Raw genomic sequence first — 26,150 nt, 5'->3', positions numbered from 1 at the left:
TGCACCGTCGATACTGTGATCATAATCGTAAGCAGCATATCGCCTAAATAGTACGCTCTTCTCTTTTCCTATCCTGCTAGGGGTAGTGGGTCATTGCAGTTCTCAGCTGCCAAGTCCACAGGGCTTGCTGTACTATTGCCTCTTCATCTGGGTCTCACATTATACAAAAGGCTATCTGGGAAACGCTGGTTGGCAAGGATATGCCCTCAGTACCTTGATCAAGACCGCAATAGCGGAGCACATGCATAGTCGATTGTCGATTCCCAGTGGCACCTCCAAAGCCTATGCTTGAACCAAAAAGAACAGGCACCCAAAAGCGTAGATTATTACATATCTATACAAGCCCACCAATTCGCCATAGTTGCTCCCCCGAGAATAACAACAAAGACTAAAAGAAAGCAATGAAAAATATAGCATATGCATCTATCATATATGTAGATCGCAGCAGACCTTGCATCACTGGATACTCCCTAGTATTTCTCGTAGAACAGGACTCCCGGTGATGTCGAATACCTTCTTGATGTAATCCACTTCCAAGGAGAAAGGCTTGCCGATGACATTGGGCACATATCGGCCAGCCAACCTTCCAATCTCTCCTTGCCAATTAGCCACATCAGACCTAAGCAGGAATGAACGATACGCATCCACCGTAGTCCGTAAATGGCTTGAATGGAAGGGCGTATCGATCCCAGACAGAGGAATGGTTGCTCGGCCGCGCTCCAGCTTGATTGGAGCAGAAAGCTGGTTGCTTTCCTGTACAAGCTTTGCGATAATACTTTCAAGACTATTGGAAGCCTCTAGGGGCTGCTTGCCGTGCACGATTTGGTCAAGAACTTTGCCAAGGACATAGAGGTTCGCAGTCTGTCACAATATGAGTATTGCCCCCAAGCTCTTTACCGATAGGAAAGCCTAATTCGATGTACTTACAGTTCCTGTGCAGACATACTGCTCTCCTTCCACGTTGAAGTTGGCAATTTCCAGCAGCTGCTGGCTTTCAGCAGATATTGCCCGAACAATGTGGGACAGGTCCTTAGGTGTGAAACCTGTACATATTAGACCACAGCTGCAGCAGATACGCCAGGCAAACTTACCTTTACCAACCCGTTTTGGGTTCGCGGCTATCATCCCAAACTCAGGGCCCTCCTTGGCTCCCGTGTTTGAAGAATACCTCATAATAAGCCCACGATAAAAGGCAATCTGCGCGATGGCCCAAATCGAGACTCGGTCGAGGAGGGAACTCAACGCTCCTAGCTCACCAAGAGAGTGACCAGCATACATCGCTCCTTCCTGAATGTATCCTTTCGCCTTCAGCACGGCGAAGGCGACCTTTTCCAAAACAAGAATGGCAGGCTGGGTGAACATGGTGACAAATAACAGGCCACGAGGCTCCGAGAAAGTGTAAGACGCGGAATTGGGTGTCAAATTTGGCAGCAGAGGGCGCTCTGTGGTGCTACCATCCGGTAGAACCACGGTAGTCGACATGGACAGATAGGTGTCTCTGATAGCTCTCCCTTTCTTACCTCCAAAGTGTACCGTGAGGTGTTTGGGGTTGTTCTTGACAATTTCAAGTAGTGACCACCCTATACAAGATTTTACCTACATTAGCGCTGTGCTCTCACGATTGTGTTTGAAGCTATACAGGGTGCAAGGCCACTTACCATAGGTATCCTTAAACTGTTTATCAACATCATCCCAAATGGCCTTGGCTAATGGGCTGCTCTTGTAGAGGTCCATACCCATACCCTGGGATGCGCTCCCTTGACCAGTAAACAGATAGGCTGTCCCAGATTGTTCAACCTCCACATCAGCTTCCATGACCTTTCTAGAATCGCTCTTTCGAACCACTTCAATCTTGAAGCACATGCGGCCTTGAGCCATGGCAATGTGCTGCAGATGGACCACTAGCGATTCTAACGGCAACACCATATCCACAAACGACACCTCGAACCGCCTAACTCTTTGTCGGTCGCCATCCAACACAAGGTGATCAAGGGCTGCAGCAGCCACAGCGGAGGTATACATGCCATGGCAGATTGTCCCTGGAAGATTTGCAAGTTGTGCGAAGGTCGGTGACGTATGAATTGGGTTGTAGTCCTTTGAAATGTGGCTGTACTGGTGGCCGTCCTTCGGCATCTGTACGTCGATGGAAGACTTCCCAGACCAACCCGGCTTTTCCAGTTCGACCCGAGCTCCTGACATCAGTGTTCCTTTTCGCTCGAGGAAGTCAAGGACAGGGTTTCCAAGGCATGGACCGTATTGGAAGCTGACTGAGCCATTCTTCTGTCGTTCTCCAGTTCCACAGTCGAGAAAGACGGAGCCTTGAACTTGTAAACTCCCAAATTTGGCTATGCTCTGGTAGGTGACAAAGGATTCCAGTTCAAATATAAGTGATTGTCCAATGATTGAAGGAGAGTCAGTATCAAGGTGGAGCCACTCCCTATCACGGAGGACAGCCTCATCCTCATCTGAAGACGCGGTAACAGCCCACCTTTGGTGCCTGGTACGTCTGAACGTGTTTTCAAAGTCATGAAACTCTCCACGAAAAAGAAATTCAGACGTGACTACCATCACCTCTTTGGCGTCTCGATAGATGATAGCTTCGACTAGGACCAACTTGCCAGCAGCCTCGATTGTGACGGCTTTCACACGCGCCGTCGAGGTTACTGTATCGCCCAACGATAACGGAGTGGCCCCTTCAACATACTCAAATTTGTTTGATCGATGAACCAGAGCTAGAAGATCACCATCGATATCCTTGAGCACGAGTGGCTGGGTTAACGATTCCCAGGCAGCCAGGATGCCAACGTTAATAGGCAGCGTATCAGAGCTCGAAAACGGGAGGTCTTTATTCTCGAAAGCACAACCAGTTGCCAATGACAGGTCAGTCAGCAAGCGCCGGGTGAGAGTCACCTCTGGGCCATGGAATGTGGAATGAACCGTCAGGTTCGGGTCAATATCCTTGCCAAACCATACTTTACTGTAAAAAGACTTGATTTGCGCATTTCGACCCTCCATGACTTCGGTTATAGCCCGGCTGCTTGTGTCAAAATTATACCTGAGGGGTAACACCACCGAGCTCTGACTATATGCACTAGGCTGATGCACCTCAACTACAATGTCTCGACCATTGTGACACTGTACTTTAATGCATGACCTCGATTCAGAGTTAGAAGGCACCGGGACCACTAACTCAGACCTTTCAAAATTGAAATGTTTGGCGATGTGCCGGGGAGAGTCAAGTAGTGAACGAAATGGGTTCTCTCTACGTTTGTGACCCTGCGTAATATATTTGTCAAACAATAATGCCTGGAGCGCGCCCATAATAGCATGAACAGGCTGCTCCAGAGTGCTGGACGCGACGGAGGTCTCGCTCTCAGCCTCAGAAACTTCTGATTCCGGTCCACTTGACGCAGTGGAACAGGAGTCAGGAGTCTGACAGCGACTCTCCTGCTGGGTCTCTACGCCGATTCTTCGACGAGACTTCTGGAATCGGTCAATCAGACCGTACACAATCCCGTCTAAAATATCCTGGGCGGATTCATCCGATCGTGTGGAGTGTGCGGCGGCCACTGGGCCATGAAGCACGCAAACTCGGCTAGCATCTTGGCCGACAACAGCGTCAAGATCCTCGGACTGCCAGAGGGAGTCTTTCTTGAAGTAAAACTCGAAGTCATCGTCAAGGGTCGGGATAAAGTTCACTGGCTTTTGCCCAGGCTCTTTGCATCTTGCGATGAAAAAGGATGCATCTTCGGGACTGAGAAGTTGGACGCCCGCTAAGGGGCACACCTTTACAAGGCTTTCCAGGAACACATTTGGGTCTTCTTCCAAAGTCGAGGTGGACACTGCTTCTCCATCGCCTACCGTCAGTCGTTCTAATGTCCTCGAGGCGATATCCTGGACCAAACGGATATATGACGCATCAATCCACCGCTTCTGGTGATCGACATACATCAGCTCTACCAACCTGCGCAAGACTTCCATGTATGTCATCTGGCTAATCTCGACCACATTAGCTTTCGAGTCGCGGCCGAACCAGGGTTTGGCGTAGTCAGAGTTGAGTCGCTCGATTATGTATTTTCTGTTCTTCATGAGATAGGCGATCCGATCCTCCCTCGGAAGGTTAAAGACCGTTTTATCCATCTCCGCCCATAGCATGACACCACGATTGGCAATCTTATGTATAGGCTCCCCCATCTCCGATTTCACAGTGACGATGCCTCCTGCAGAACCGGTATATGTTTTCTCCCATTCATTGTCGGATACCCCTGGCGTATTACATATAAGCTCCTTCACTGCCTGAGATGTATGTGCCTCTTGAGACACCATCATGCGACTGCCCAGCAGGACTCCATCAAAGGGCATCTCGGGGTACCCGAGCTCAATGGACCAAGTACCCGTGAGGTAAGGGTAGATATCATCAGTATTTCCAAATCCACTCCCTGCCACCAGATATATATTCGTACATCTACGTATAGCGGCATACATGCTTAGCATCGGGGCATGAAAGTCTTCGAAAGAGTGATGGCCGCCCCCACGCCCTCCAGTCCATTGCATGATTATTGGAAAGTTCGGGTGTGCCTTGGCGATATCGATTACATCCCGTATCGCTGGCACGGATCCTGGCTTGAGGGAGATATGCTGAATTCCTATAGAGTTAATATACTCGGCCACTATCTCGGCAGATGGCACCCCAGCTCCGATGGTTAGGCCCTGGATGTGATACTGGTTTCGAGACAGTTGCTGCAGCAGAGGGATTTGCCAGCTAATGGCCTTCGGGTTTGCGTATATTAAGTTGACCGTGACCCCCCGCCCTTGAGGGATGCTTTGAAGCACTTTCTTGACCGCCGTTGAGAGATCATCTTCTTTATAATAACCCCCACCAGCCAGCTCCACATGATAACCGGCGTTGACGATGGCCGAAACAACATCCCAATGCGCTGTAGTCGGCGTCATACCAGCGACCATGACGGGGGGTGTACCTAACAGCTCTGTGAGTCTGGTTTCTAATCGAACTAGGCCTCCAGCCGATGCTGATAATCGTGGTCGGAACCGCTGGCCCCATGGCCGGATTTTGGTGGACGAATCGAGAAGTGATGGGGACAGCAGGTCAACTATGTTCCCCATTTCCTCATCCCGTTTATCAGTCTGGAGGGCGCTTATTATTCGAATCCCGCGTCCATCTACATTCAGCTTGGCCAACGGAGCCATGACGGGGTCAAATGAAAGGATGTGAGTGGTGGACCCAGGGAGTGCCAGAGTTGCGGGCCAATCACAAATCTCAAGCAGGATGGCATCTATCAACATCGGAATCAGGTTTGAAGTCGACGACTGCTTGATATCGTGTCCACTCCTGGTATGCCGAACTGACAGCCGGAGCTGGGCTCCGATGACCACTTTGTCGGTAAATCGTGTTTTCAATTCAGTTGCGATATCGTTTAGGTGTGGTGTATGGAATGGAATGCTGATAGGAAGAAATTCGTGAGTGAATATAGGCTTGCGGCTGCTAAAGGGAACCCGGTTCTGATCATTGCTGGAGGCAGCTATCGATGTTAAATAGCTGTCCAGGCGTGCTAATGATCCCGCAGGCCCTCCGATCACCATCCGATCACGCGTATTCACCACGCTCATATGTACTTTCTCGGAGGAATCGAGACTTTCATTGATCTGAGCAATTGTTGACTCGGCCTCGGAAAGTTGCATCCCAGAGATATCTAGCATGCACGACGGAGATATCTCGGTATTTGCAGGTACGGAAACTCGTGGTGTGGATTTGTAGCATTGAAATCCAATCCAAAACAGAAGTTCCAAGGCCATTTCCGCATAATGGTAGAACGATGCCCATGTATCCGACAATGCAACAACCACTGCAGTTAATATGCCCTGGGAGTGGCCCGCGAAGCTGCTGAAATGGGACCCCAACTGTCCTGGTGTAAGGCCCAGGAGATGACATGAAACGGCGTACCGGGCTAGGCTAAGCAGACCTGTGATCGGCATACTAACAGTTGCCTCCGCCATTTCTGTCGGGCCTGGAATAGTTTGTGGATCGCGCATCCAAGATTCTAAATCCAAAGGATGATTAAGTTGAGTACTGGCCTCAGGAGATCTGGAGAGATCGCGAAGGCGGCCACCAGCAACGCGGAAAAGATCGGCCAAGAATGGCTGGTAGGTATTGTAAAGCTCCCTCAACTCCTGGATGCATACTGTATTTCTAGACCCTTGTCCTCCAAAGATGCCCACAAGCTGAAAGTTCCCTCGTAGTGCCTCCTGCAAAAGTGCGCTCTGAGGACCCCCATACGCCCCGGGCATCGTACACGCTGCCCGGTAGTATGTCTCAAGCCATCGTTGACGTTCAGCTGGACTCTTCGTAATCTGGGATATCACCGCATGTACCTCCGAGTTCCGTAAAAGTTGATCGTCAAACGCGCGGACCACTGCTCGAAGGGCTGATGGAGGTGTTGCTTCCTGGTCAAGTAAATATCGAATAAAAGACAACACTAATTCAACTGGGCTTCTAGGACCGTGCGCTGATTCGCTGCTTGTGGGAAGTTGTACAAGAGACCAAAGAAAATCGTCTCTCTGTCCCTGGAGAAAATTCCAATCGTCAAGATCAATAATAGTTAAAGAGACTAGTACGCCCTGGAAGATTAGGGAAAGCCGGCCCTGCATCTCAGCTGGCGATGAGGTTGGAACTGCACGGTCCGAATGGATCATATTAGCTGTTGGGATGCCTCCAATGTACACACTCTCAAGACTGAAGCTAAAGGGAAGGCATAATCCTGCAAAATGGGTCTGTTGCTTATTAGTGCCTTGGGTCATATCCCCCCTTGATGATCATGTCGGTGAGAGGCCACAGACAATGTGCACTGAAATCAAGCTATTTCAACGGCACAAAGCGAGATACAACCACGGCCTTTCGGGCTGTATTTGCTCACCGATCCTAGGCTGGCCAAGCTTCGGCCACTGCACCCCAGGACCGGCGATGATAACCGGCAGTATGGACCTATCTTTTTTACATGGCGTGATTGGCCAGGACCCGCTGAGTGGAAATCCCGGGTGTCTCGGTCACTACTACGGACTTCGGCTTTGTGCAGTAGAGACCGGCCATGGAGAAAGTGAGAGATCATAGAAGGCAACTTATTGGATCGACGCCACCGATCGCCAACACCGATCGCCGACGGACAGGTGGGGCCGGTATCCAGCAGCCCTAGGTGCATGGATATGGTCAAATTAAGAAAGAATTTTTCATGAAAGTCTTAAAAGAACAGTCTCACTGGCTCGCTCGTACTCCATGTTTCATGTCCCACGGCCGTCAACTTATCCCTTCATACAGCTGTGTCAGTGGTTCGCTGAGCTACGCGGAAATGACTACCCAGACGGCCTCAGTTTCGAAGCTGCCGGATGATCAGGACGAAATAGCATTCAAACTCTTAATTGAGCTTTTATCGTAAGTCCCAAATGTGGCGAAAGGTCAATCTGTCATGATGATAACTAAATCTTTGGCGCCTTGTATGTCACGTACAGGTACCATTTGGCGTCACCCGTGCAATGGTGAGTCTCACACGTGCGCAGGCAGGCTATGGGTAGCAGAATGAGTGACATTGACCAGGATCGAGACGCAAAATGAGCTGTTGCAGCATAATCCACCGATTCATCGCCTTGTCGAAGTCGGACCGCGCACGACATTAGCCACGATGGCTAAAAAGACCGCTGAAAAACGACATTTCACACGCTCCCCAGCGCAACGCTCAAAATTTTCATTCCTTTCAACTGCCGATAACTCCAATGATATTCATTATGAATATGAACAGGAAGAGGAGGTATCTGATAAGGCCGCGGGACCAGCCATAAAAGTGGAGAATTCCATTTCAGAATCCGAGAATCCTCCTGCAGCACCTCAACCCACGCCTCAAGCCCCATCGGTTTCCCAGTCAATGAATCGAGTTCCTACTGAACAAGTACCTCTCTCTGCAAGCCATATCCTGGTGGCATTAGTTGGCGAGAAACTTAACAAACCCTTTGATCACATCCCAACAGATTCCACTATCCAGGACTGCTCTAGCGGTAAGAGAGAAAACCGGAGTTGGCCTTCCTTAAATAAAGCTCGCTAATGTTTCGAACAGGAAGGTCAACGGTTCAAAATGAAATAATTGGTGCATTGGTGTCGGAGTTTGGGAGGCTTCCAGATGGAGCCGAGTACATGCCACTGAAGGCGCTGGGTGACGCTCTGCAGGCCGGGTTTTCCCACCAGCCTGGCAAGCAGATGTCCCCACTCCTCTCCAAATTTATCAATGGTAAAATGCCCTCTGGGTTTAATAAGGCTGCAATTTACGACTATCTGGAATCTTCCTGGGGTCTAAATAAGGATCATTCTATTGTCCCGATGTGTCTTGCAACAACCCTTCAACCTCCTTCCCGACTCGCCTCCAGGACGGATGCAGAAGACTTCTTCAATACGGTTGTCTCACGCTATGCGCCATACGTGGGAATCTCGTTTGCCGTCTCGCAAACGACTACAATACCTGAGCCACCAATTAACCGGACTGCGAATGGTAATTCATTACCGGACCACATCCTAGACCCAGCCCAATTAAATCTTTTAGCGGCGTATCAGACTCGCATACAGCCACAGAACGATCCTCGGTTAGAGGAACTCGCAGCGTCGGCTGAGGAGATGACCAAGCGGCTGGCAGAGGTTCAAGCTGAATTGGGTGACCAGTTTCTTGATGGGATCAAGCCGGTATTTGACTTACGGCAGGTCCGCCAATATGATTCCTGGTGGAACTGGGTAAGGATTGATCTACTCAGATGGCTTGGCCGCACTGGAAGTTCAAGCGAAGAGTCTCTGTTGGATGGAGATGAAGATCTCCGCCACATATTGAACCGATGGGAACCTAGTTGCACCAGTATACTACAGAGTCAAGTATCTAGCAGCATTACAGCTACGGGGCAGCGTGCTTTTTACCAGAAGGTATTGCAACTGTCCGAGACAGCGGAGCTAGCGGACCCGGTCTTTATGTACAAAAGGCCGGCGCTAGCGCCCAAGACAATTATCGACTCAGACGGTACAGTGCGCACTGTAGACGTACCTCGCAAAACCTCCAACTACGCAGATCTTATCCGCGAGACACGTATCTCTGGGTCCGGTACCGACTTACCGTTTATTAATGTCCAAACGCGTGCAGAAGGCGCGAACTTTGCATATGACGTAGCTGCAACCCGCGTCCTGGCCGAAGCAATGAAAGCTGGTACGGAGACGGGATTTACATATATCGGAAAGTCTGCTTTGGTCACCGGCGCTGGAACGGGTTCAATCGGTGCCGAAATTGTGAAGGGTCTCCTTAGCGGAGGTGCACATGTGGTCGTCACCACCAGCCGATCGATCACGGCCAGTAGCCAGGCATTCCAGGATATGTATAAGGCATATGCTGGGCGAGGTGCGAAACTCACTGTTGTCCCAATGAACCAGGGAAGCCAGCAGGACTGCGAGGCCCTTATCCAATACATCTATGGGCCCGAATCACCCACCGGTGGAGACCTTGATTTTGTTATCCCTTTTGCTGCCCTCAACCAGGTCGGTGAGATACACATGATCGATGGTCGTGCCGAAATGGCACAGCGAACAATGCTTGTCAATCTCCTCCGCATTCTAGGCGGTATACGAAAGGAAAAAGAACGTCGGAATATAACGACTAGACCTACAACGGCAATTCTTCCCATGACATGTAATGAGGGTACAATCGGTTCAGACGGCCTGTATCCGGAGTCTAAAATTGCCTTGCGGTCCCTATTCAACCGCTTTTATTCGGAAACTTGGGCCGATTATGTGCACATATGCGGTGCAGCTATCGGCTGGACACGAGGTACAGGCATCATGCAACCTCTAAACAATATTTCCGAGGAAATCGAGAAACTTGGAGTAATAACCTTCACGCCTGCAGAAACTGCATTCAATATCCTGTCCCTGATGACACCAGATATGACTGCGATGTTGGAAGAACGGCCAATACTCGTAGACATGGCGGCTGGTTTGTGTGAGATGTGGAACATGAAAGAAACAATCTCCAGTGCCTTTGCCACTGTCGCAAAGAAGCAAAAGGTCCAGAAAGCGTTACAGGCGGAGAAAATGCGCCATGAAGAGATTCTGTGCGGCCAAGCAATACGTACCCAACCTGCAACATCAAACCTCCTCCGACGCGCCAACATACAGTTGGATTTCCCAGACCTCCCTAATTACGATGAAATAACAGCAAACCTGCCTGGACTAGATGGCATGGTTGACCTTTCGCGCACTGTGGTTGTGGTCGGATATTCCGAGTTAGGTCCGTGGGGTAACTCTCGTACACGTTGGGAAATAGAATCTCAAGGAAAGTTTTCCTTAGAAGGCTATGTGGAAATTGCGAGGATTATGGGCTTAATAAAGTACTTTTCTGGGGATATGAATGGACAAGCCTACTCCGGCTGGATTGATGAACAAACCAATAAACCCGTGGCTGATGATGAGATACCCCAGAAGTACCATGAGCACATCATGAGCCATGTTGGATTGAGAATGGTGGAGCCAGAAATGGCTTTAGGATATGATCCAGCGAAGAAGGAATCGCTGCATGAAGTTGTAGTGGATGGAGACCTCCCGCCATTTGAATGCTCCAAGGCTACCGCAGAGTCGTTCAAGCGCCGCCACGGTGACAACGTCTCCATATATCCACTTTCCGATGAAGACTACAAGGTCGTGGTGAAAAGGGGAACCGGCCTCCTGGTACCTAGAGCAACCATCTTCGAAACGACAGTGGCCGGTCAGGTCCCCAAAGGCTGGGACCCTCTGAAGTACGGCATACCGGAAGATGTTGTGCAACAAGTGGACCGCCTCACACTTTACATGCTTTGCTGCTTGTCAGAGGCATTGCTATCCGCGGGTATCACAGATCCTTATGAACTATATAAGTACATCCACGTTTCTGAGCTGGCCAGCTGCATTGGGTCCGGGGGTGGTCCACTTATATCATCACAACGGCTGTTCCGAGACCGTTACATGGAAAAGCCAGTGCGGAATGATATCCTGGCAGAGAGTTTCTACAACACCATCGGTGCTTGGATAAATATGCTGCTTTTCTCCTCCACTGGCCCACTCAGGACTCCTGTTGGAGCTTGTGCAACTGCTCTGGAGAGTCTGGATAGCGCATGTGAAGCTATTCAGTCTGGGAAGTATAGAGTTGCCTTAGTTGGTGCGGCGGACGACTTTACAGAACAGCCGTCATATGAATTTGCCCAGATGAAGGCTACTGTTAATAGCATGGAGGATTTAAAGGCTGGCCGACGCCCGGGCGAGATGTCACGACCCACTGCCACATCCCGGCAAGGTTTCGTTGAATCTGCCGGTAGTGGGGCTCAGATCCTCATGACCGCGGAGCTTGCAATGGAGATGGGACTTCCTATTTATGGAATTGTCGCGTACAGCCAGCTGGCTGGGGACCAGATTGGACGTTCAGTTCCTGCTCCAGGAAAGGGCCTCCTCTGCGCTGCCCGGCAGGCCATTGATGGCGAAAGCTCACCTTTTCTTGATCTGGATTATCGCCGCACAATGTTTCAAGATGAGATGGCCGAGATTGATAATTGGTATAGCAAACAGCTTCTGGCCAAGGGGCCATCCCAGCACCTGGAGGTTATCCGGGTCTCTAGGGTTCAGGGGGCACAGCACCGGTGGGCCAACAGCCTCTGGCATCAAGACCGTTCAATATCTCCTGTCAAAGCAGCGCTCGCTACATGGGGCCTTACTATCGATGATATTCAAGTAGCCTCATTCCACGGAACGTCAACCAAGGCTAATGATCTTAACGAAAGTGATGTGGTCAATACCCAGATGGCCCATTTGGGTCGGACACCGGGAAAGCCCTTACTAGTAGTGTGCCAGAAGAGCGTAACCGGGCATCCAAAAGGGCCAGCGGGGGCATGGCAAGTCAACGGATGTCTCCAAATGCTCCGAACAGGAATCGTTCCAGGGAATCGAAATGCCGATAATGTGGACGAGCAGCTGAGGCAGTTTCAGCACCTTGCTTATCCTTCGCAGTCGATTAACCTAGACGGAATTAGGGCAACCATGGTGACCTCATTCGGGTTCGGTCAAAAGGGTGCGATTGCGATAGTTGTCTCTCCAAAGTATATTTTTGCGGCGGTCCCACAACCAATATTCGACAACTACCGATCTCGTACTATCCAACGTCAGCAGTCGGCGAATCAGGCGTATGTGTCTGCGCTGCTCAATAATTCAATCGTTAGGGTAAAGAGCATCTCACCATGGAAGGATCAAGCGCAGCTTCGCCAGATGCTCCTAGACCCCCATTGTCGCCTTTCAGATGATGGATCACTTGTCACGGAGCCCGCTGTTAAGAGCGCCCGACAGGATCTACATTTTCTAAGGGGCCAAGAATCGTCCGCAAAATCGCGGATGCAACCAATGGACTCGAAATCCCTGTATGGAGCTGCTCATGATATGATTGAATCCATACCCACATCTTCACGGGGTGCCTCTGCGATCTCCGTCGGCATCGACATAGAAGACATTTCCAGTGTAAATATTGAAGATACTATATTTTTGGAGCGGAATTTCACCGCTATTGAGAGGGAGATCTGTCGCAGTTCGCCGAATCCTCGCGCTTCATATGCTGGGCGCTGGAGTGCGAAAGAAGCCGTTTTCAAGAGCCTGTCTGTTCAATCGCGTGGTCCAGGGGCTGAGATGGCATCGATTGAAATACTTAGCGACTCAGGAATACCGAAGGTGAAGGTAAGCATAATCCGGGATATACCGAGTCTCCGTACCTAATATGCGCGCAACAATGACTGACAACTCGTTACACTAGCTTCATGGCCCTGCCCTAGAGGTAGCAACTCTCAAAGGTATTAACCGTATCGAGGTCAGCATCAGCCATGCTGCTGGGAGCGTCGTTGCCATTGCTTTGGCGCAGAGTAGTTGAGTGGTAGAGGCATTTGACACGTGTCTCCTGTAATGCTCATGGAATGTTATCATTTGGCCATCTTTCACACAATATTTCAGAAAGGAACGGTACCCGAATTGGACTCTGTATGGGTGCCTATACCATTTAATCTTAGCCTTATACCCTAACATTTAATCATCCGGCGTGGCAATTTAGCCCCCCAATCGTTTCTCTCGTTTCAGGATCAACATCAAGGAGCCCATTTTGATATTTTGAGCCGATTACTAGTTAACGTACGGCTAGCTTCCTATGCCGAATCGGCTGAGGGAACATCCGCGACATATCCCAATCTACGTATCCCCGGGTTTGGATATGATTTCTTATCCACATATCCGCAAGGATACGATCACATTACTACATGGTATCCGCAGGTTAGATCTGGACACTTGATGGATAGGTAATATAAATTCACCTTACAGATACATAATATGTACTATTGAGTAACGTAGGAGAGGCTTCTCGGAAGGTTTTATTAAGCTAACGGGATCGGACGGCGAGCGAGCGGGTCCTGTGTACACGGAGAGGACCTACAAAGAACAACCACCTCAGTACATTGTGGCACCTATGCTGACTGTAATAGACATTTGGACAACTGACAAGTACGTTAGGAATCATGAGCTACTGTAGCTTTTCATGTAACCTTCCCGTAATCCTCAATTTTCCCATTCGAGATCATCCTTCTGACGAAGCCTTAAGATACCACAACAAAAACAACCAAAAAAAAGATCACCGAATCGTATATACAGGCTTGTCTAGTTGCTGCTGTAGTGCCTCAGCGAGATGATCTGGCCACCATTTGTGTGCAGCTTTTCGATAGACCCTCAAACGTTCGTTGAAGACACGGTTGCCCGCACATCCCCCTTGAAATAATCGCTGTAAATTGGATCGTGCGGTCTGTCTGACGTCGTCATCCGTAACCATGGCTAAAATATGTTGAGGAAGGTCCAGGGGCTTCTTACATGCCTTATTAAGGCTGATTGTAAGAAAGAGTGGAAATGAAAATCTCGGCCCCATATCATGACCATGATCATCGATGAAATCTCGCCGCTGGACGAGTACTCTGTGTATGGCTGCATTGCACACCCCATCAGTTAATGCTTCTAGTTGCACACCGACATTGATTATCATCGCTCCAGGTATAGGAGGCACGGGGATCCATTCCCCAGCCGCGTTCATGGCCTCAAGACCCATGTGTGGTGTCCCAGGGAGAAGAAAGGTCAGGAAGCCGGAATCTTTATGCCTTCCTTTACCCTGCGTTAGTTGCTCCTCACTACCACTCTCCGGCTTGGAGTATTTAGCTAACGTCAAGCGGCCGAAGGGCTCCGCATCAAATAAATTCATCAGTTCTGGGAGATGGATACCCAGTGCCTCAGCGATAAGGACTTTAAATTCATCCGCCAGCTTCGCAACCTCCGCCATGTATGTTTCTATGACGGGCTTAAATCTAGGTAATATTTTCTTATCGGGCCACTAAGTTCCAGCTTCAATATTAGTTAATGCGGAAACATGGATTGATTTAAGAACAATGTAGTTACCAGATTGGGCCCCTGTAGATTGCGATAAACTGGCTCATTGGGCCCTGGAGCAGGCTGTTCATACCCAAGCTACAGTAGAATAATAAGTAAGGTTTTTGACAAGGCAAATACCGTAGGACAGTGAATGTATGTTATTATTTAACATACCGTGTATGTTTCCCGATGATCCTGTTTCTTAGAGGTGGTTGACTGATCTAAGCCCACATATCCAACAAAATGTTTGCTATTACTCATATCAATTTCACTTTTCTTCTCCGGTGAAAGATCAAAGAGCTCTTGTGACTGATTAAGTAAGTCCTGCCGTGCTGTAGTTGGAACTTGGTGATTTTGAAGGTAAAAGAAGCCAACTTTAATAAGGGCATCTCGAAGGTCCCTCAGGAACTCAGGTCTTGTCCCTGGGGAGGTTGACAGTGAGTAGTCGAGGATAGGAATACTACTGAAGTTTTCAGTCATGATGGCTTAATGAAAAAGTCAATGAATTTAAGGAAGCTGTGAGATGTGCGTAGTTGAAGTACGCAGATATTATGGATGAAGTGGAGTAGGTAATTGAAATATGGAACCATCGCTTACGGTTTACCGGCCGATTTAGGAACCGCCTACTAAACTAGGACTATTCTGCCGGGCAGGAACGTTATAAATTCCTATCCTAGTATTTAGTATATTAATAATATTATCTCTGAGCCTCCATAATAGACTTTACACAGTAAGATATAGTTTAGGATAGGTGTAGTAGAATTCTCTGTTCTGAAGGCCTACTGGTTAGATATATTATATAGAGCTGAAGGTATATATAATCCTATTAAACTATGTGTACGGTTGTCTTAGTCCCGCTTATTATAGTAAAAATGGTAGGCTGGTAGGATGGGCGCACGATTCCCTCCTAGGGGTGTTCCAAATTTCAAATACCAGTCACCCTACTCCGTAAGCTGCAGTACTACCTGAGTGTTCCCAGCCCCCCCTTCTAGTCCACAGATAGCGAGCTTAGTCTTGAGTTGATATCGGGTCGGGTTTGGGTCCAAAATCCAGGACCCGCCCCAGACCCGCGGCAATTTCGGTAAACCTAATCTGAATAAAATCTAAAAATCAGCTACTAGGCCTAAATAGATAAGATACTACTTCTTAATTAGATATTTTATCTATTTAGATCTGGTATAGAAAATTTTAAAGCTCTGTATCTCTCTTAATTCTATATAGAAACGTAGAAAAAAATCTAGAAACTCTAGATTTTTCTAATGTAGGGCATATTCTAGATCAAGAACCTGATCCGGGAAATTACCGGGTTCGGGGTGGGTTTAGCGGGGGAACCCGAGGAACTCTTCCGATCGTCAGGCGGTCAACTACGGTACTACCAATACAGCTGTTAATACTGGATTACTGTCAATACAGAGTTAGAGTTAATACAGAACTTGTAACAGTGGGTGCTTCAGGCAACGATCACCCCGCTGCAAGCGAGGCGCCGGCTGCCCGCCAGCGCCCTAACCCGCACTATATAGATTTCTGGCTGGCTCAAGGTATCAATGAAGGAATTGCAATTGCACATCACACCACGCCTAGCCTATAAGATGGGGACCAAGTTGTTTTGAGTGGCACCTCTCAGGTCAGCAGGTTCGAGAGATGTGTCAAGATCTGCATCAGACATGATACTGCCATCAATGTGCAATCCGGCCAAATATTGCCTATCTTGCGACCTGAAAGTCTCCGACCACCGATCATTCTTGCAGAAGTTGCCTCGGAACGGCAAGAGCTGGACCCCGGTGCTATTTTGTTATTCATCTCCCCATGGTTACCGGGACATATTGAGAAAGGCCTGACCATTAGGGTTGCAAGTCGGCTGCAACAAACTGCTAAAAGCCAAAGTAAGAGAGTATGTGGAAATTTGTCCATCAATATGGGGAGTGCATAGTGAAATAAAGATCAAAATATAAGAACTGGGCTTACCTTGAATCGATCACGCCCCTTTCTTTCAATCGCTTCCCCCATGATCTCGTGGGCACAATCCCCAACATTTGGTCATCCGACTCATCCAGTAAGTTTGGCGTTCTGCAAGACGTGCTTCGCGTGATAGACGTAAACCAACGCTTGAGGCCAAAAAATAGTTTCATAGGCTGTGCTTTGCCGAACCGCCGCTATCACCGGTGCTTCCTGGAGATATCCGGCAAATGCGGAAACCTTCACTTGCATTTGTCTCTGTGCCCCGTGTAGATATGCGCGTGTCTGGCCAGTTTGAAGGCCTACTCGATCCGCTTCTTAGTAAACTGGAAGTATTCAGGTCGAAGGGGAGTGATAGAGTGGCCGTGCCATGTCTGGCCCAGCAAGTTCCCATGGTCTTGAAATGCTTCCCGAATGCAGTCTTGATCAAACAGATTTCCAATGAAGCGGATGCCCAGGCCTCGATGCGATCTGTGACTATGATCCCGGAACTTGGATTCAAGTTCCGCATGGAGCTGTCCTTCGCTTGTCATATCACTTCTGCGGTGTGTACAATCACCCGCGGGACCGCTGTGCAAGGGCCATGGATCACGAGTCTGCTATATAAACCAACACCAACAGACGTGTGGGTTTTCGGAGAGGTGGCATCTATCTGCGGAAGCCAGGAAGACTTCAGCCAGGCAAAGAACATGAGCTCTGTTTTGCGGGAGGACTTGGAGCAGAAAGCAAGCCTTCAAAACGAAGCACTTATAGTCGCCGCAGCCCTGCTCGAGCAGCATCCAACCGATGGACGTACATATGCAGAGATATTATTCAACCTGACGACGGTCGCTGAAAAAACAGCTTGGCTGGGAGAGTGAGGACCCCATCCGTGTCAACTTTCCGTTTGCAGCTATCGAAGCAACGAGTACTGATAATCCATTGCTTCATAGATACTTTACACGTTTCTTCGCCCTTATGCTCCAACCCTTGGTTCGATATGAGATTGCTCTCGACGCCCACATGCAGAATGTTGTGGTCCGCATATGTACAGAAACGGGATATATCAAGGGCTTTGCCATTCGCGACGTTAAATTTCACAAACCAACCCTGCTAAAAAAGGGGTTCAATGTTGACTGGGAGGTTGAAGGTAGCCTCACTTTGACAGATGAGATAATATCTGTATGGAGTATTGCGAGCCACACCATAGTGCAAAGCCATATAGCCGGTGATATATATCCAATGCAATTAGAAGCCCAGGGTGGCTGGGGCGTGGCACGAGAGGCGCTCACAGAGATGCTCGCCAAGGACTCTTCTAAGACCGCAAAGTTGCTATTGAAATACTTTTTGAAAGGGACGGTTGCTCTAAAATGCTTCTTTAGAATGATCGTTGAAGGGGTATACCGTTATATGAGTACTGGACCTTAGATAAAACTTCTCATCTAACTAAACCTTCGCCACTAGAATCTTCAAAGGGACGTTTCCAATCCCCTTATCCAGTTTCGAAGGGACAGTGTGGCTTCCTACCATTGCACACCTTAGATCGAAATGTTCCTCCATATTCTAGTAGCTCTGGGGCTTTCTTCATGGAATCATCAAATTTGCCCATATTTAATACAAAATTGCGTGTCCTGAGTTTTCATGAATTTACACTCTCCATGGATCTATTAGGCGATGCAAGACACGAGAAAAACCGCAGCCAGGCCTTTATACCCTAGTTCCTGGGACCTCAAGGTTGCATATCACATCGGGGCCCCTTAATAGGCCTGCGTTTGATATTCCCATGTGGACCTGTCGCGCATAGTGCGTAGTAATGAATCTACACGAGTGTGTGGTAGCCATTGAATATGACTGTAATTGTAATATATTGACTAGTATTCTCAAAGCATAAACATGAGAAAGTAGGGATATAGGTTGGTGTGCAGCACGAATACAGAACGTAGTTCCTGTACGAGCGGGCCACCCCGACTGAGTAGGCCACCACACGCGTCTTGTACGTGCTCAACTTATGAAGCTATCTAAGGCCCTGTTCTACAAATAATACTTCTTAGCTAATCACTGGAATGGCAAGATAGCTCTCATAATCTCCGCCGGTGTGCACTGTGTGCTTTCCTTCATTATCATCTCCTGGAGCTGTCAACCTCAGCGACTCTGCTTCCGGAAGTGACATATCGTGACCGGAGATCCGTAGCATCAAGCCTTCACCGGCCTCAAAGATCACACCCAGGGGCCATATTGGGATCAAAAGGGGAACGATCTCTCCGGGAACGATCGCTTCGCGGCTGCGGTGATCATACACTGGCACCTCATCTTCGCCAGCTCGGGGTTGTAAGCTCACGTGGTGCGATGCTCGGAGCATTCCCTGCTGCCCTAAATGCTTTGCGACATTGACATTCGGGACCTTGGGCCCTGGTGCGGGCATCGGCGACCAGTTAAGAGACTCAAGAAGCTCTCCAGATGCAGAGGTTTTGCGGATCTGCACCACAACATCAAAGTCATCTTTCACATTGCAAGACATGTACAGCTTCACAAATGGACGTCCGCATAGTTCGGTATATCGATCGAAGATAAGAGTGAAATCCTAAAAGGTGACCGATGGTTAACAACAATGGGAAGAGTATGGTGTTTTGAAGGAAACATACAGAGGAGGCTGTCATTGAATGTCCTTCGTGAGTAATACTGGCAGAGTTAACAAGCTTAGCTATGCTAAAGGATTGAGTAGCAGCGTCCAGGTAATAGCGACGGATATGTTGCCTTGCCGGAGGCCACTGCGCTTCAGGGCGCTCGATAATTGCTTTCATCATACTACCCTCGTATCCCAATAGGGTCAGTCGCACACGGGGTGTTTCCGCCTCCCAGCCGTTTTGGATACCTTTAGCATAGTAGTCGTAGAAACGCTGCAGGTCATCCGTGGCTTCTGGTCTGTATAGGTCATGCCACTCTTGCGTTGAGTGCACGCGTAGCCATTTCCGACATGTCTGTGCTGCTTCAAACGCTCTGAAGGAGCCCTCGCAGTGTAGTCCGGTCGAGTAGGAGGCTGTCAGATACATTGGAATGTCCTTGATACCTTCCGGTTTGATTTGCTTTCCCTCCCAGTATTCGTCGAACAATGGACGAGACTTTAACATGGCACCGATATTCTCTGCCTTTCCAAAGCCTAGTAAATGTTAAGTCCTGATTCATATCTGACCTTCATGCAGGCCTTTGGAGTGTCAGATGTTAGTCAATATGACGCACCTGCCAATGCATGGAGGACCAATTCACCAAATGCAGGCCTCGGGATTCCTCCACGGCATATCTGATGAGCATAGAGATCAGTCAATCCTTCCCATGGGGCGATTGCCTTCAGATTTGGGTGCTGGAAGCGGGACGCAAAGTTGAGCTGTGAAATAGCCAACCAAGAGTTCCCCCTTTTGAGGTGTTAGAGGATTCTCAGAGTGATATATCATGAAACCTACGCCATAACTACTGATCCATTGCACCACGGCTGCTGGGCGATCCAGCTGATTGTATCATAGATGTCAACTGCTTCCTGCGTAGCCCATTAGCCACTGCATTCCTCATCATAGGAGCATGTTACGCCTACCTGTTCGCCCCAGAACATGAGGTTGCCCTCCGAATGCCCAGTCCCCCTGGCGTCGACATCGACAACAGCATAGCCCCGAGAACACCATTCCGCCGGGTTGGGACCCTTAGTACAGTCAGCTATTATTGCTAATTGTAAGGCGCGACGCCTGATGATAACTCACTTCAAAGGTCTCATATCCGCTAAGATTCTGGTAGGGAATACCGATTCGCCACGGCCCCATATTATCGTAGCTGAGAGTACTGGTCCCGACCTTCCCATATGGGCTCCAGGGTATGATTGCGGGTACCTTCTCACTCTCATCAGTGGGACGAAAAATATCTGCATAGAGCTTTACACCATCACGCGTGGGGATTGCTTGGTCTTCTTCCCAAGTCACATCCACTGGGAACGCCTGATATCCGGGCTCCTTAACATGGCCCCTCGGAAGTCGGGTAACCCGGCCTGGGTGAAAGCCCTTGTAGTTGAATCCGGGATGACGGTCTGGTGGTGCCAGTGCTGTGTAAACGGTGTCTGGAAATTGAGTTTGGAGTTTCTCCTCCACTGACATAATGACGGCGATGATATGAAAACTGGCTCGACAGACCACAAAAGAACTGTTTGGGACGGGGAATTAGGAAGGAAATTATGTCTACACTGAGCTATCGAGTAATGGGTATATATACAGCCGGAACTAAAGTAGCCGAAGCTGATCGACATGTCGCATGCCTGGAGCCCCTCGTGGGGGTAACGTGGGTTATTAAGCGGAATCGGAAGTGTTTTCAGCACCCGGAAGGAAGTATAACTGCAGTCCAGCCCAAGTCTCCCCGATGCTCCGCACTTACTGCGAACTTACTCCGTGAATATATGGTCTATAAATGACCAGAAGGAGCGTTGACCTTGTTATCCCCTCTGTACTATCATTGTGCATATCATATGTCTTCTTCCCAGTCAACAACTGCTAATCAACACTATGGCCAACGCAAATATCGGTCTATATGCCGATGAAAATGCTACTTTCCGAGTCCGCCGAGGTCTTGAATTCCCTGTGCCCGGGGATGGAGAACTCATAATCGAGACACAGTTCTCGGGGGTAAATCCGGCTGATGTCAAACATGCCACTCAACTAGGCATTTACCCGGCTGTACTGGGTTACGACTTCTGCGGGAAAGTGCTCCGGGCACCGCCCCAGTCGTCCTTTGTCCCAGGTGACACTGTTGCCGGATATACTCCTACCGGTCTCAACCGACCAGCTGGATATGGGACCCATCAGCGATACTTGGTCTGTCCCGAAGAGATGGCATTTCATGTTCCTGCAAACCTTCCGCTGCAGCATGCGGCATGCCTTGGCGTTGTGGCTATGACAGCTGCTGATACGCTCTATAACATTTTCAAGTTTCCTCCGCCAGACAACGGAGACACTAGGAAGATAAGAGAACCAGTGTTGATCTGGGGCGCATCCAGCAGTGTTGGTCTCTGCGCAGTGCAGCTCGCCCGGGCCAGCGGTATTTATCCGATCTTCGTCACTGCATCCCCACAAAGACACCAACTTCTTTTGGAACTCGGAGCAACGCAGTGCTTTGATTATCGATCTGCCGATGTGGCTTCGCAAATAGAGTCGGCGGTCGAGGAAGGACACTGGGATCCTATAGGTTATGCTTTCGACGCGGTTGGAAGTTACACAGGAACCGGCTCAGCAAACCTTATGGCAGAGTGCGTTTCGGAAAAGGCAAATCTTGTCTCTGTTGTTGTCCAGCGTGATCCTCGGTTCAAGATGCCCTTTGCTACACCAAACCGTGACTCTACTATTCGGGTTCATGGGGCTCCTCATCCTATTACGATTCCAGCTCGACCGTCTGATTATGTCCGTGCATGGAAGGCTCTACAATGGGCGGTTGCGAACTACGGTGCGGTATTCCGATTCCCATCTGTAGATGTGGTTAAGGGGACAGCCGAAACTGCACTCGAACAGGTGCAAGCTGTGGGTGATGGTGCACGAGGGTTTGGGAAGCTGGTCCTTGAGCATCCTTTGCTGTAGGGATATAAAGGTGGGACATTCCATGGATGGAATAGATCCCTTGCCATGTGCCTCACGGTATCTATTGCAGGCAAATTACAGTTGGGGCAGATATTGCAGAAGGTATCCTGCTATCGTCTTCCTCATGTAGTTCAATGTTCACAATACACTCCTTGATGACCCATATACCAATCAGTATGCTCATTAGAGACCAGTAGAGATGGATAAAGCTTGTACTCATCGCCGCTGTAGACTTCAAAGCATTAAGAAATAGTGTGCCAGTGGCCCACATGCATCGCATCCCAATTATGACAAGGGAAACCCGAAGTGTAATACATACCACCTCATAGCAACGATCCATACTCTCCGCAGACAAGATACCACGGGTGAGCATAAACGACGATGATCGTCAATACCTCGAGGCTCGGGTGTTCCAGTATAAGGGATTACTGCACTGAATTACCATCCAGGCCATCGCAATTTCGCTTTGTATGAGGACAAGCTTGCTCAACTGGCCCTAGGTTGTGGGATACACCCCGTGCTGCCGATTGTTCGTTTAATACAATTTTATCCTTGAATCGTCTCCCTTTTCGCAACATCCAGAGAATGATCATCGAAGCAGAAAGCGCCGCAAGGCCTCCAACAACACTCCCAACTACTGCACCCACCAGGATCGGAGAGGGTCCCGAAGAGGACTTCGACATGTTGGTAGCAGTTGATCGAGACGACTGGGATGATGTAGGTTTTGGAGGTTTGAAGTTCAAGCGTGTGACCAGTTCAGCATCCTCGATCCATGATATTGACACAACAAACACTGCTGTTCTGCCGAACCCTGCGACGTCTGTGTGCGTTAACAGGGAGTTTATCGTGGCGGTTTCACTCAGAGTGAAACTAGTACATTCGAACGCGGAAACGCCTATCTCAGGCCACGTCCAGCGCAAGCAGTATGGAGAATCATCCTTGGTGCAGAACATAACAAAGAAATCGTCTGTGGAAGAGAGCAATGACGGGGTTTTCAATATCTCGTGGTGGCCGTAACAAGTGCTAAAGAATCCGTTGCATGGCCCAGCAGGACCCTTGGGGCAGCAGCCCATCATTCCAGGGTAGTCGGCATGCGATGAATGGAATCGACAGGCGTAGTTGTCGTCGCAACCGTATATCCCTTAATGACAAGTCATTGTCAGTATACAATATGCGAGAGGATGAGTCCACCTCAACTCTCCTACTGACCGCTATCGCCCCAGTAACCGCAGTCGCTTGCAGGTCCAAACCAAGTTTTGTATCGACGAGCAAAGCCATGGTTGATTGGTTCTGTCGGCATCGGAGACGGTGGTGTCAGGTCAATGCTACTAGGTCCTGTCGCTCGAGGGGTGAAGAGGGTCATTGCCTGTACCCCAGCGACAAGGACAAGCGCATGGTGCCACTGGGTCTTATACATCCTGCGTATGTTGTGATCAAGCACTGCCGACAGTACACTAGGGGCCAAGTTTCTGAAATCAACTGCTCACGGTTACAGCTGAGCGGATATGGAGCGTACTGAGGTACTACATCCAGTCGCTACGCAGAATAGGTCGTGATGACACCAAAGCCTTTCTCACGAGCTGGATAACAAGATCTGGTAAGATTTCCATAGAATAAGTCAGCAGCTTGCAGCTTGTGGAGGGTAGTATTTGGCTTATTCGGCTGTCGCACAGCCAGCCGACTAGCCCCGCAGTAATACCGCTTCCCCTACAGCTCCAATCTCGGACATCTCAGTTCAATTTACAACGCGGGCAGACATCGGAGCATATTCTATTTGCTGAAGGTGTCCGTCGCATTTATAGAGCACATGATACGTTGTTATACCCTTGGGCTCGCTCGTGATGTGCTGTCCCGTACCGTTTTTAAAGACTAGTGAAGGCTTAACTCTGTTACATCATGACATCCTCCACTATCATCTTGTCTGGAGGCAAACGTATCTTCCAGAGTATCTCTATAGTAGGTGAGAGAATCAACTGACTAACCCACAGGGCTCTAATATCATACACGGAGTTCGTACTCAAATGTAACTTCATCAGTAAGGGACAATGTCTAGTCAAGCGGCACCACCTATCCAATCATACCCATCCCTACGTCCGTAAAGCTGATCAATCAAGCCTTCTATAATACAAGGTATTCCACTGCGCTTAATGATTCGACACGTTGGTCCTTGCTCAGTGATAAACAGCCTTTGTCGCGAATGTCTATCAGTACATGAGGTCTAGTTTAAGTGTCAGCTTATTTAGCCCACGTTGGATATCGAGATTCAATCAAGGCTTACAATACGTGCGCTGCCAAGTTCATACACAGGACCAGCGCGAACAACCCTATCATGCATCTTCTATCCACTCGTGAAGTCCCGCTTTCAGTATCTCTATGGTGTTGTGTCGGAACAATGGGAACCATACTTTACATGTACATGATTACCGTGTCGCATAACAACCTACGTGAAGAGGAGCGCTCAGGAGTTGGCGACAAAGAGGTGTAAGTTCGAACATACTACAGCACCGATATAAAATAAAACATCACAATCGTGACATTAAGACGTGACATTGGCCTTCATTAACAACATCACCCACGTATCCAAGAGCACTCAAGATGAAGTCCTTCCCACATGGCTGATGCACAAGGTCTCTATTTCGGTGGCTGTGGCTCTAGCACTCATCAAGCCAGGTAGTAATCAGCTTTAACTCCGACATAACCGCTGCATTCTCGTGTACATGGGATCTAGAATTGAGAGACCTATGTGATGGGACACACTGGTGTATCAATTACCACTCTCAGTGAGCGGTACTCCACGAGCAGGAACCTCGATTGTCTGATTGACAGTAAGACGGTAGGGCGGTTGCAGGTCATTTGTGGCAATGATATACTGCTTTGGCACATTGTACTTGGCGCTTATCGTATCCAGGTCCTCCCCTTTCTGAACTGTATGAGATCCGCCGTCCCACAGTTTACCAGGGTCCAGACTACCATCGGTAACGAGTTTATACAGCGGACCACCAGGACACTCGGTATTGTAACCATCTCGGTGACCCTTAATCTCGTCACCAGCCCCAGCCCGACGAAGATACGCAATCGAATCTTGCAGCCCGGTAATTTGGGCATCGCTAGGCTCCGTAATGCCAGACTTTCCTAAAAAGGCGAGAACAGCATAATGATCCGAGTTCAACTGTACGTTTCCATTGGCACCACTGCGATGGCCCTTGCCTCGGCCATCGAAGACGTAACCGTGCTCGCACACTGCAAGATTGTAGGCAATGTCAAAGTAATCTTCAGGTGATTCGTCCATGTGCTCGTTTTGCACAGATCTCATGAAGTCGTCGCATTCCGAATGCTGCTTTCCACTGAATTCGGGTCCCAGATAGTGTACTTTTACGCCCTTGGCATCTGTCATCGGTTTATAGGCTTCTTTGGGCGGCCGTGCCTTCCACTCTTCACGGGACACAAAGTTCATCGCCAAGACACTTGGAGCTATCATGAGATACGCCAGCACAGCGAGCAAAGTGAAAGGAGAGCGTCCCGCCCTGCGAGTATCAATATAAGAAGCCATGTTGAAGGTATGGTGGTATGAGCGGAGAAGACCAGTGACATTGGCAGGCCATTTCTGCATAGGAAGAGTCGCTAGTATTTATAGCATTTCGGATCTCCACGATACCCATCAATTCTTCGTATAGGCCCTTGCTTCCCAGTTAGGCCCTTGGCGTTTCGTGTCTATACGGGAAGATTGTGTCTGCCAAGGCGAGTAGTTGGGCAGATTGTGCCGTGGAAAGTGGATAGGCCTCGTATCGTTGTAGATCTCAGAACCCACTTCTCGGATTGGCAGGTGAAGACCCTCTAACGGCTCGTGTTATTATTAAACAATGCAACCAACTCCACCTCGGCTGGGGCCTTTGCAAAACACTTCTTGATCTTCGCTCCAAGGGCCCAACCCTCACATAGTAAGAGTAGCAAATAGTATCTGGCACCAACTTTGGTATGTGACCACAGTCTTAGCTATCTTGTCAACCTATGTATGACCTCACTTCTGTCCGAAGCATTCCCAGTTCTGTTGCACTGGTTAGGAGCGCAGGCGAGCCATTACGGCTGCACGAGCTTCGATTAGATTGACCGGTTCT

The 26,150-nt window shown here is 49.1% G+C and overlaps 9 protein-coding genes across 9 annotated transcripts; 3 read left to right on the top strand and 6 right to left on the bottom strand.

Moving 5' to 3' along the window:
- Positions 1-456: 456 nt before the first annotated feature.
- Positions 457-6,711, bottom strand: BDV38DRAFT_282743 (sterigmatocystin biosynthesis fatty acid synthase subunit beta; the record flags this gene model as incomplete). Its single annotated transcript, XM_032059863.1, has 4 exons — positions 457-861; positions 928-1,043; positions 1,092-1,580; positions 1,659-6,711. The coding sequence occupies 4 exons, from the start codon at positions 6,709-6,711 to the stop codon at positions 457-459; spliced, it is 6,063 nt and encodes a 2,020-aa protein (XP_031913876.1).
- Positions 6,712-7,322: 611 nt separating this feature from the next.
- BDV38DRAFT_292711 (uncharacterized protein) lies at positions 7,323-12,968 on the top strand (the record flags this gene model as incomplete). Its single annotated transcript, XM_032062072.1, has 5 exons — positions 7,323-7,444; positions 7,522-7,548; positions 7,607-8,061; positions 8,121-12,778; positions 12,855-12,968. Exons 1-5 carry the CDS (start codon positions 7,362-7,364, stop codon positions 12,966-12,968), a joined length of 5,337 nt encoding a protein of 1,778 aa, XP_031913875.1. The 5' UTR covers positions 7,323-7,361.
- A 578-nt stretch (positions 12,969-13,546) lies between these two features.
- Positions 13,547-15,036, bottom strand: BDV38DRAFT_84032 (putative oxidoreductase). The gene is made up of 3 exons (XM_032064020.1): positions 14,672-15,036; positions 14,525-14,593; positions 13,547-14,459 (listed from the first exon to the last, which is right to left on the bottom strand). Exons 1-3 carry the CDS (start codon positions 14,975-14,977, stop codon positions 13,716-13,718), a joined length of 1,119 nt encoding a protein of 372 aa, XP_031913874.1. The 5' UTR covers positions 14,978-15,036; the 3' UTR covers positions 13,547-13,715.
- Positions 15,037-15,961: 925 nt separating this feature from the next.
- On the bottom strand, positions 15,962-16,445 carry BDV38DRAFT_246254 (uncharacterized protein). The gene has a single exon (XM_032054528.1). It carries the CDS (start codon positions 16,406-16,408, stop codon positions 16,118-16,120), a length of 291 nt encoding a protein of 96 aa, XP_031913873.1. The 5' UTR covers positions 16,409-16,445; the 3' UTR covers positions 15,962-16,117.
- A 238-nt stretch (positions 16,446-16,683) lies between these two features.
- Positions 16,684-17,860, top strand: BDV38DRAFT_282740 (uncharacterized protein; the record flags this gene model as incomplete). Its single annotated transcript, XM_032059862.1, has 2 exons — positions 16,684-17,309; positions 17,386-17,860. The coding sequence occupies 2 exons, from the start codon at positions 16,684-16,686 to the stop codon at positions 17,858-17,860; spliced, it is 1,101 nt and encodes a 366-aa protein (XP_031913872.1).
- Positions 17,861-18,479: 619 nt separating this feature from the next.
- BDV38DRAFT_282739 (Alpha/Beta hydrolase protein) lies at positions 18,480-20,568 on the bottom strand (the record flags this gene model as incomplete). The annotated part of the gene is made up of 6 exons (XM_032059861.1): positions 18,480-19,013; positions 19,075-19,589; positions 19,670-19,842; positions 19,891-19,964; positions 20,019-20,123; positions 20,182-20,568. The coding sequence occupies 6 exons, from the start codon at positions 20,566-20,568 to the stop codon at positions 18,480-18,482; spliced, it is 1,788 nt and encodes a 595-aa protein (XP_031913871.1).
- A 402-nt stretch (positions 20,569-20,970) lies between these two features.
- BDV38DRAFT_292706 (zinc-binding alcohol dehydrogenase family protein) lies at positions 20,971-22,141 on the top strand (the record flags this gene model as incomplete). The annotated part of the gene is made up of 1 exon (XM_032062071.1): positions 20,971-22,141. One exon carries the CDS (start codon positions 20,971-20,973, stop codon positions 22,033-22,035), a length of 1,065 nt encoding a protein of 354 aa, XP_031913870.1. The 3' UTR covers positions 22,036-22,141.
- A 319-nt stretch (positions 22,142-22,460) lies between these two features.
- Positions 22,461-23,452, bottom strand: BDV38DRAFT_282737 (uncharacterized protein; the record flags this gene model as incomplete). The annotated part of the gene is made up of 2 exons (XM_032059860.1): positions 22,461-23,176; positions 23,245-23,452. The coding sequence occupies 2 exons, from the start codon at positions 23,450-23,452 to the stop codon at positions 22,461-22,463; spliced, it is 924 nt and encodes a 307-aa protein (XP_031913869.1).
- A 1,259-nt stretch (positions 23,453-24,711) lies between these two features.
- On the bottom strand, positions 24,712-25,615 carry BDV38DRAFT_292704 (N-acetylmuramoyl-L-alanine amidase domain-containing protein). Its single transcript, XM_032062070.1, has one exon. The coding sequence runs from the start codon at positions 25,583-25,585 to the stop codon at positions 24,800-24,802; it is 786 nt and encodes a 261-aa protein (XP_031913868.1). The 5' UTR covers positions 25,586-25,615; the 3' UTR covers positions 24,712-24,799.
- Positions 25,616-26,150: the final 535 nt, after the last annotated feature.

The sequence above is a fragment of the Aspergillus pseudotamarii genome, assembly GCF_009193445.1.
Source record: "Aspergillus pseudotamarii strain CBS 117625 unplaced genomic scaffold BDV38scaffold_25, whole genome shotgun sequence".
Lineage (NCBI taxonomy): Eukaryota > Fungi > Ascomycota > Eurotiomycetes > Eurotiales > Aspergillaceae > Aspergillus > Aspergillus pseudotamarii.
Note: the sequence above shows the minus strand (reverse complement) of the source record. Positions and strands in the feature narration are given on the sequence as shown.